Source organism: Typha angustifolia, chromosome 3, assembly GCF_048772165.1.
Source record: "Typha angustifolia cultivar Huaian chromosome 3, ASM4877216v1, whole genome shotgun sequence".
NCBI lineage: Eukaryota > Viridiplantae > Streptophyta > Magnoliopsida > Poales > Typhaceae > Typha > Typha angustifolia.
In genome coordinates this window covers 1,902,657-1,913,123 of record NC_133241.1, presented here as the reverse complement: position 1 = coordinate 1,913,123, position 10,467 = coordinate 1,902,657, and the positions used below count along the sequence as shown (strand labels likewise).

Sequence of the window (10,467 nt, the reverse complement as noted above, 5' to 3'; positions counted from 1 at the left end):
CCGTGTTCCCATTTTTCTGGAGACAACAACCATGATGCTCCTTCGTCGCCTGTCCTCTTCTTCCACCTCCTTCATTTGCTTACTCTTTGTCACTCCTTATGGCTTCTCCTCCGCCTTCGGCGACGAAACTAATGATTGAGAAGAGCATCCCCTTCTTATGAACCATGTCCACTATGCATCGTATGGAGATCGTCGCTGACTTCTTATACAAGGCGAAGCTCATCCGTGGCTTTTGCCACCTCTACGATGGCCAGGAGACCGCTAAAGTCGACATGGAGGCCACTATCACTAAATCTGATGCCATCTTCACCGCCTACCGTGACCATTACATCTACCTCGACCATGACAGCGATCTCGTATCCATCTTCGCTAAGCTCATGGGCCGCCGCAATGGGTGCTCCAGAGGAAAGGGTGGATCAATGCATTTCTACAAGAATGATGTGTAATTCTATGCACGGGATTGTTGGGGCACAAGTTCCCTTGGGATGCAGTGTTGTGTTTACTCAGAAGTATAACAAGAAGGGGACGGTGACATTTACGTTATACAAAGATGGGGTGGCGAACTAGGTTCAGCTATTCAAGGCACTTAATATGTTGGCGTTGTGGGAGCAGAGGAATCGCAAATGAGCACCGACGAACTCTCAGAGCAGACAGTAGGTGGAGACTAAGCGGGAGCCACTGTGGCAGGCGACAAACGACGACCGGAGAAATTGGAGAGAGAGGAGGTGTAGCAAAAATTTTTTGCCCTTCTGGTGAGATGAGGCGACTGTGGCTAGAATGCTAGAGAGTAGAGAGAACGAGAGGACGATTTAGGTTATAAACTTTAGCTATCTTATATATATATATATATATTGGTGGCTTGGTGGATTGACCCGGTCCAATCCAACCCGTATACTTAAAGGGATCAAATGGGTCAAAACGGGTCTGCAATATAAACCCGAGCACAATTCGATTATTAAATGGGTTGGGCAGGTTGACCCATTTACGACTCAAATCCGATGAAGAATTTAATTATCATATCGAACTATCAAGTCTGGTCAAAATTTACTACCCTTGAGAGGACAAATACCTAATCTCATATTGTTGGGCACTTTGTGGATAGCTTTCCAAGACCTGCAAGACTTTTTAGAGCCATTCTTTTCCCAAAAATTTAAGTTACAATATTTTTTTTTATATAATTATAACCCAAAAGGCATTGTCATCTTAAATTTAAACACGTTTCAGCCAATAAGAGCAGTTTTGGCCGATCGAAGATCCCTACATTCACCCCCCACCCCAGTATCCCAACAAGCATATGCTCTCAGTCCACAGTGGATTTTTTACATCCTAAATAAGTTCAAGAATGGGAGATAAAAAGAAGAATATTCTTCGCTTATTTCATCATCCTCTCCACATTATTTGTAGCACGGTGATCGATGGATGGATGTCGACATCTCTCCTGATCGTTTATATTTCCACTTGTAAAGCACCGAGAGAAAGCCATTCCCGTCACCGGCCATCTCTCGGAGCTCAGATGGCGGCGCACGCGAGAGCCAAGCGGGCGACCGAACCCCTCGACGACGCCGCTAAGGCCCGCCTCCGCACGTGCTGCGCCAGCAGCGGCAGCGATTACGAGGCGGCGCTCTCCGGCCTCGTCCACGCCTTCCTCGAGCCCGACTGTGTCGCCCCGCCCGCCGCTGAATCCGACGGCGGGGAGGAGTCCGATGACACCGGCGCCAGTGACGCCGCCCTGGAGGCTGCGGAGGAGGTGCGGAAGCTTCTTGATCCTTATTCTAAAGGCGACCCATTTCGAATCCGGCTCTACGGAGAAGTGGTCATCGCGGTGGAAGCACTGTTGGCGGTCCGTCCAAGACGGTCGAGTTTCCGAAGAGCGGTGATGGCGAGGCTACGAGAGAGAGGTTATAATGCGGGATTTTGCAAGGCGAGGTGGGACCAGTCAAAAGGAATGGCCGAAGGAAACTACGAGTACATCGACGTCGAGGTTGACGAGAAGAGATACATCATCGACGTCGGATTCGCCTCAGAGTTCGAGGTGGCGAGATCGACGGAGGGTTACCGGATTGTAACGGCTGCGATGCCGGAGGTGGTGGTGGCGAGGCCGGAGGAGGTGCGACGGGCGGTGAAGATCGCCGCGGACGAGGCGCGGCGGTCGCTGAGGCGGCAGGGGCTGAGCGTGCCGCCGTGGCGGATGCGGCGGTTCATGATCGCCAAGTGGCTCGGACCATATCGCCGGACAGTAAGCCCGCTGACGGCTTCCGCCGGAACGAAGGTGGCCAGCGGCGGGGAGGTCAAATGCCGCGCCGTCGGGTTCGCGCCGCCGGAAAAGGAGACCACAAGTGGATCGAAATCAATATACTATTATTAATTGAGAGTATATAATTAATTGAGGAGTAGCAGTGGAATTCAGAAGACAAAGGGATGGATGGAATATGCGGCGAGAGGTTGGAATGTACCGATGAGCGAACCCATCAAGCAGTAGATGGTAACGTGGAGACCGGAAAACCTAGGTGTATATATATATATATATATATAATAAAATGCTTTGCTGAAGAACAATGTAGATATCTATCATCACAAAGCTATGTTGAGAATGATCATAAGAGTTATGATGTATATTTCTTGTTAAATTTGATATTCCTACTGGTAGCAAAGAAGCTAAGCAACAATAATCATAGATGGAATTCATAGAAAGATAGATAAAATCATAGATGCAAAAGACAAGAGCATCATCAACAATAATAAAATGCCTTTTGAATTGAATAAATTATATAAATATTAGTTTTTTTTTAACTTCTATTATTATTATTAAGATTTTATTCAATTATGCAATGGCCTGTTAGATAGAAATTGCTGAGAGTGAAACGCATTTAATGAAAACCATAGTATTAATGAACAATTCATTGAGAAATTGGCATAAAAATGTCCTGTTGGCTCTTGATGTGTGTTAAAAATATTTTAAATAATTTATTACATAATTAATTTGGTGAAGTAATTATACAAGATTGTAGAGAAAGAAATATAAAATAATAGAAGGAGAAGACAAGAGCGTCGCCACAATAATCAAATGCTTAACTATGTTTTAATCTAGTGACTACTAGTTTATGTATTTGAATTGAGTAAATTATATATATATCAGGTTTAATTTTTTATTTCTATTATTATTATTCTGATTTTATTTCAATTATTCTTTGACTAGTCACATTGCATTGGTGAGAATGAAACACGTTTAAAGAACATCATAGTAGTAACAAAATAAAAATCATCAAGAAATTGACTCTATTTTTATAGAGATAAGCAATATTCCAACTCTCCTCGAGTTGACCCATTCCTCAATTTATTTTGTTCGCCCCCTTATTTACACCCTACCTTGATAGAAATTGGTTATATAAATCTCCAGTAGGATCTTGATATGCATTAACAACATTTTAATCATTTAAATATACTTAAATTTTTTTATATAAGTGACTTAGTAACTTAATTATATAAAATGTAGATAAAGATATATAAAATCATAGAAGGAGAAGACAAGAGCATCACCAAGAATAATCAATTTCTTGATTAGGTTTTAATTTTGTGATTACTAAATTATGTATTGAGAAATTATATAAATATTAGTTTTAATTTTTTAGTATTATTATTATTATGGTTTTATTTTAATTATTCAATGGCCGGTCACAAATTGGTGAGCATGAAACACGTTTAAAGAAAACCATAATATTAACATAAAAAAGTATCAAAATATTTGACAAAAGAAAATCTCCTGTTGGATCTTGATATGTATTGACAATATTTTAATTAATTTAAATATAATGATAGTATTTATGTAAGTGATTTAGTAAGTTAAATATACAAGAATTTAGAGAAAGATAAGTAAAACCATAGAAGGAGAAGACAAGAGCATCACCAACAATAATCAAATGTTAATCGGGTTTCAATCTTATGATTACTAATTTATGTATTTGAATTGAATAAGTTATATAAATATTAGTTTTAAATTTTTTTAACTTCTATTACTATTAGCATTTTATTTTAACTATTCAATGATTGATTATATAGAAATTGGTGTTAATGAAACACATTTAAATAAAATTATAGTATTAACAAAAATATCATCGAGAATTTGATACAACAAATCTCCCATCGAATCTTGATATGTATTAACAATATTTTAAATATAATTAATTTTTTACACAAGTAAATCAGTAATTTAATTATATAAGAATATATAGAAAGTGTTAAGATTTTGGTGTTGGCAAATATGCACAAAATAATCTAAGTACTTTTACATATATACATAAGCATTTTTATAAGTTTTGAAAGTATTCGGACTGAAGATATTTAATATCTAAGGTAGACAAGTCACTACGTTCGCACAACGTTCACATGACGTTCAAACGCACTCGGATCGCGTTCAAACGCGGTCTCAAGCGTTCGTAGATACCAAGAATGTGTTTCGTTCATTCGAACATAGACTTAAGAGTTCACACATACAAAGATGGTGTTTTGGCAATCTGAATGCACCCTACAGGCGTTCATAGTGTGTTCACAGATACAAAGGGCTGTTTTTACGCATTTGAACGCACTTGGAAAAATAAATCATAGCGTTCAAACACACTTAGGCCGCGTTCAAATACCTCTACGTAACATGATATATTTTGATTTCTATGAGACTTGCTCTAACTTGGATTTAGCCTTATTTGTTAACCTATATAAATGTTGGGATGTCCTAACCCTACAATAGGTTGGTCATTACTTTTGAAAGGGAGGTTTTGGGGTTATAATGTTCTTTCACCAACAAGGTTCATCTTATTTTCAACGCACCAAGCTTTCATCTTAAGAGTCATCTAGATGAAAGATCAATCTTGAGGACTACTGAGATTGGAGATCAATTACGGAAAGTGGTGAATCGCGGGCTCTAGCAAGTAAGACCAAGTTAAACAAAGTCGTAAAAGATCGAAAGGTTGTTTTGTAAGTCAATTAGCTTTTAAACTACTACAAGTTTAGTAATTAGTTTTGATTTGAGTTTATATTCATAGTTTTTTTCGTTTGAGTTTTTTCACATAAAAATTTTTGATGTTCATTTTTGCTTTACTCTTTGATATTTATTCTGTATATTACTTAAGCAAAGGGTTGAAATTATTGCCTAAGGTTTAGATACATACGTATGTCTAAGTTTTTTTCAATTGATATCAGAGTAGATTCTCTTACCTTAAAGAGAGATCCACTAAGCATAAATTTTCATAGAGATGGGCAATCTTCAATTAGACTTCTTATTCTTGATGGATCAAATTATGGATATTAGAAAACTAGGATGAGAGCATTCATGACGTCTATAGACGAGAGAGTTTGGTTTGAAGTTGTGAACGGTTAGAGTGTATTGATGCACTTGGCGAATGATAAGTTAGTTGAAAAACCTCCTAAGTCTCGCAATAGGTCGTATTTTAAAAAAGTTAGCTAGAATAGCAAAGCAATTAATGTTTTTTCAATTGTGTTTCTTCGGATGATTTCCAAAAAAGTTCTACATGTGAGATCAGTAAAGATGCTCGGATGATCTTAGAAACTACACATGAAGGAAGCTTGGCTGTTAAGCTTTTGAAGTGTTAGAGATTGATAACTAGTTTTAAAACTCTTCGCATGGAGGAGAATGAGACATTTTATAACTTCTATGTAAAACTAAGTGACATAGTCAATTATATTTTCAACTTAGCTGAAAAAATTTCTAAATATAAAACTGTTCAAAAGATCCTCACATCACTACCTAAAAAGTTTCAAGCTAAAGCTACTGCTATTAAGAAAAGTAAAGACATCGATATAATGAAGGCTGAACAATTGATAGGTAATCTCCAAAATTTGAGCCCACTCTCTCTAAACCTAAAAAGTCCAATGATATGGTCTTAACAACTATCAAGGAAAATTTCGAGAAGTCGAATGATGATAGCGAAATAGATGCCGAGATGTTCGCTATATTTGTCAAAAAGTTTACTAAATTATTTAAGAAGCCAAACAAGTTCAATACTGAGAAGCTTGAGAAAAATAAAAATTTGGAAAAGAAGAAGAATCCTATGAGTTCAAATGTTGGGTGTTGGGGTGGATAACAATAATTTTCAACCAAAAATTAAAAATCATGACAATAAAACTTGTTTTATGAATATTCTGGTTTTGGACACATGGCATAAAAATGTCCTAATTGGCACAAGAGGCATGGTAAGACTATGAAAGTCTCTTGGGATGACTCAGATAAATCAGATGATGATTCCGAGAAAGACTAAAAGAACTATGTAGTCTTCACCGTCTCTCTCGCTCGTACTAAATTTATTTGTTGATTCCGATAGTATAGATGAAGGAATTCTTACCACTAGAAAAAGAAGAAGAATCTAATGATTTGTATATACATAGAGTTTAATATCAAGAAAGCAACTTAAGACTACTTCAAAAACCCAAGGTAATTGAATCCAAAAAAAATCAATTTGAGAAGAAGTACAAAGTGGAACTTGAACGTGTTAAATTCTCACACAACAACTAGACAAAGCTGTTTTGGATGAATTTTGGGTCAATAAAATGCACAAGGAACTAGAGCAATTTACTAGAAACGATATTTAGTACTTAAGTTCCTAGACCTAAGAATGTAAATTTAATTGAAACAAAATGGATATACATATCATTATCTAGAGGGAAAAAAATGAAAACGGTTTGATCACTGCATGATCCTAAATGTTGACGTATCCATCAGGCCGTGTTTAGTTGGAGGGAAGTAAAATAGGTAGTTTCACGTTCTTTATTATTTGGTTGAAGAAAATGAGTTGAAAAATTACATATTAGACTTCCATATTTTTGACCAAATTCACTCCTCTCTATAGGAGGGAGAGTCGACTTCGCAGTTGTTGTTCCTAGTTATATGCAAAACATATGACTACTAAGTTCCTAGAATATTGTATATTATTTTATCAAATATTCTATTCCAACTTATATACTCTTCTAAGATCTTTTATTTATATATATATACCCCTTTATAATTAATATTTAATCTACTTTAAAACCCTTAATCTTTCTTTTACATAGTTATCTTCTTTAAAAGAAATTTCTAAATACCCCTCAAACCAAACTAATTATTAAAATTTCACCAACTTGACTAATTAATAAGACAAAACACCCTTAATTTTGTTTTCACACACTCTTTTTAGTTAATAATTTTTATGGCTTTATATTTTAAGTACTAAAGATTTTAACTTATATTCGTTAAAAACTAATACGAACAATTTATCTTTATTATAAACAACAACTTCTATTTTTTTTTCTCAATCAAATAATAAACAATAATAAAAAAAATCATAATTCCACTTTGTCTCACAAACATTATGAAATAATAAATTTCTGTTACAAAATAAGTTTTCTAAGAATTTCTCCTTCGTATGGTTACTTCACTTTTGGCATTTCTCTATAACTAAATATGCCGTTAGCAATTCGAAAACATTTTAATTTATTTTTAGTCTTTTCCTTTCTTTTTATTTCCTCCAAAGAGTAGCACCTCTTTAGCAATAATTGTTCATGTAACTATCAAAGGTGGGTGGAGTGCTAAATGAATGATCAAACGATGTTACATCATATGTCGTTAGGGTTAAACAGTTGAAAATTATGCCCTACAAGTAGAAGTAGTAATCATGTTAATTTGTTATTTGTTATGATGACACAATGTCTCTAGTTCTTTTTCATTTATAGCCTGAGATGGAGTTATCCTGCTAGTAGAAATCTTAATCCAAATCCTACGCAAATATTTAAACCTTTCAAAGTTTCAACATTATAGAGACACCCTTTGAATTTTTTTTCTGATGAAGAAATATTTTTATTTATCGAATATTTCTGGGGTAAAAATGGGGATGGATCTAAAAATATGAGATGTTTCTAACTCAATCAAGGGTGTAAAATTTTAAATATACTCATATATTATATTTTAAAATATAATTTTATTTGTATAATACGTCTAAATTTTATATATGAGTACATACATAAATTACTGATTAGATCCAATTCAATTTTGATTCAAAATAGGTTTGAAATAAGCTGAAGCTAATTAGGTTTAATCAACTCAAATTTAATACTTTCAATTAGGCTCGAAACTAATCTCAGTCTAAGTTTAGATAAAACTCAGCTCAATTACATTCTAACCAATATATTTGTAATTGTCTTTTCTTTTTTGCTGGTTAAAATTATGATTCTTTTTCATAATCAAATGAACAATACATTGATAAATAAAAACTAATAATAAGGTGTGCATCTGACGAGGTTAATTTAAACCTAAAGAGCCTAAAAAATATCAACTCGAGTTCAATCCAATCTAGATATAAGCGAGCTTTCATGCTCTACTTACCACTTTGCATCAGTTGTAACCCTAAACTGTACTTTTCTATCTATAGAGATAGTCGCATGTAATGACAGATCACAGCTATATTCAAGTAGTAAACTACCTGTCCTCTAGCAAGCAAGTAAGCCAACTAACGTTGGTTCTAAACTGGACGTACGCACTTCTATCGATCGAACGTACGAAGACGTACGGCAATTCCATCCTTCTTCAAGTCATCTCAGACTCCTCTCTCTCTCTCTCTCTCTCTCTCTCTCTCTCTCTCTCTCTCTCTCTCTCTCTCCTATAAAATAACTCGTCTCTCAGCTAACGTGTGCAAACGACAATCTTCCTTGCTCCAGGATCCATTTTATGGTATGAAACCTCGTACCGCTACGTATCCCGCCTCGTGTCGCCGCGTGTAGTACTCGCGCTGACTTTATTCTCTCCTTGGATTTTCTTATTTTTGTTATCTCCTCGCATCTAAAGAGTTCAAGAAAGGGAGATAAAAGAAGAAGAATATTCTTCAATTATATCGTCAAAATCTTCATGTACATGAATTAACGATGGATGGATGGATGGGTGGATGTTGACACCTCTTCTGAATAGTTACTTAATTAGCTCCCATCTTGATCCGGCCATCTAGATCTCCCTCCTCTCTCTTGGAACTTAGATGGCGGCGCAAAGTGCGAGCCAAGCGTGCGACCGACCTCTTCGACGACGACGCCAAGGCCCGCCTCAGTACGTGTGATTCCAGCAGCGGCAGCGAGCGCGACGCGGCGCTCTCCGGCCTCGTCCACGCCTTTCTCGAGCCCGACGGGGTGGCCCTGCCTGCCGCTGAGTCCGACGGCGGGGAAGAGTCCGATGACGCAGATGGGGACGGTGATACCACCGTGGAGGCGTCGGCGGAGGTCAGGAAACTTCTCGATCCTTACTCTAAAGGCGACCCATTTCGAATCCGGCTCTAGGGAGACGTGGTCATCGCGTTGGAAGCAATAGCGGCGCTCTGACCGAGCCGGTCGGGGTTCCGAAGAGCCGTGATGGCGAGGCTTCGAGAGAGAGGTTATAATGCGGGAGTTTGCAACGCGAGGTGAGAGGGGTCAAAAGGGATGGCCGAAGGAAACTACGAGTACATCGACGTCGAGGTTCACGAGAAGAGAGACATCATCGACATCGGATTCGCGTCAGAGCTCGAAGTAGCAAGGTCGACGGAGGGTTATCGGACGGTGGCCGCAGCGATGCCGGAGGTGGTCGTTGCGATGCCAGAGGAGGTGCGGCGGACGAGGCGCGGCGGTCGCTGAGGAAGCAAGGGCTGAGCGTGCCGCCGTGGCGGAACCGGCGGTTCATGATCGCCAAGTGGCTCGGACCATATCTTCGGACGATCAACCCTCAGCCAGCTTCCGCCGGAGCGAAGGTGGCCGGCAGCGGGGAGGTCAAATGCCGCGCCGTCGGGTTCGCGCTGCCAGAAAAGGATAGCACAGTTGGATCGAAATTAATATACTATTATTAATTAAGGAGTAGTAGTGGAATTTAGAAGACAAAGGAATGGATAGAATATGCGGCGAGGGGTCGGAATGAAGTGGTGGGCGAAGCCAACAAGCAGTAGATGGTGACGTGGAGAAGGGGAGGGCAACAACTGGGTAGTACTTTGTTTAGCTGTAATGTAGATATATTCTTCTAGTTTATTTAGATTATGGTAAATATTATCATAATTGGTATTAGAATATTCTCAAAATATTATCAAGATACTATTAATGGTATATTCTTCAACTCCTAGAATAGCATGGTAAAATATCTTATTGTTTACTATATTTACCCCCTCATTTTTTTCTTATAAATATGTTAATACTAATTCGGATTGATTCTTGTTATAATTTTCCATTGTGGCCTCATTCAACTATGAATAAGCCAACATATATAGGAACATAATCAATCATTCGATCATTACCTTTCTTCTGCTATTCTCTTTCTCTTTAGTTTCCTACAATATTTGCATGGTATCTTGCTGCGTAAGATGGGAAGTCAACACTTCATTTTATTTTATTGTTTTGTTTTGGATCGAAGGAGCTACTAGGCTTGAATGAAGATGTGTAGTGTAGATGCGAGACAAGTGAAGTGAGGGTGGAGCAGCG

At 37.8% G+C, this 10,467-nt stretch overlaps 1 protein-coding gene across 1 annotated transcript; it reads left to right on the top strand.

Moving 5' to 3' along the window:
• The first annotated feature begins 1,324 nt into the window (after window positions 1-1,324).
• On the top strand, window positions 1,325-2,401 carry LOC140758392 (uncharacterized). Its single transcript, XM_073094528.1, has one exon. It carries the CDS (start codon window positions 1,343-1,345, stop codon window positions 2,363-2,365), a length of 1,023 nt encoding a protein of 340 aa, XP_072950629.1. The 5' UTR covers window positions 1,325-1,342; the 3' UTR covers window positions 2,366-2,401.
• The last annotated feature ends 8,066 nt before the right edge of the window (window positions 2,402-10,467 follow it).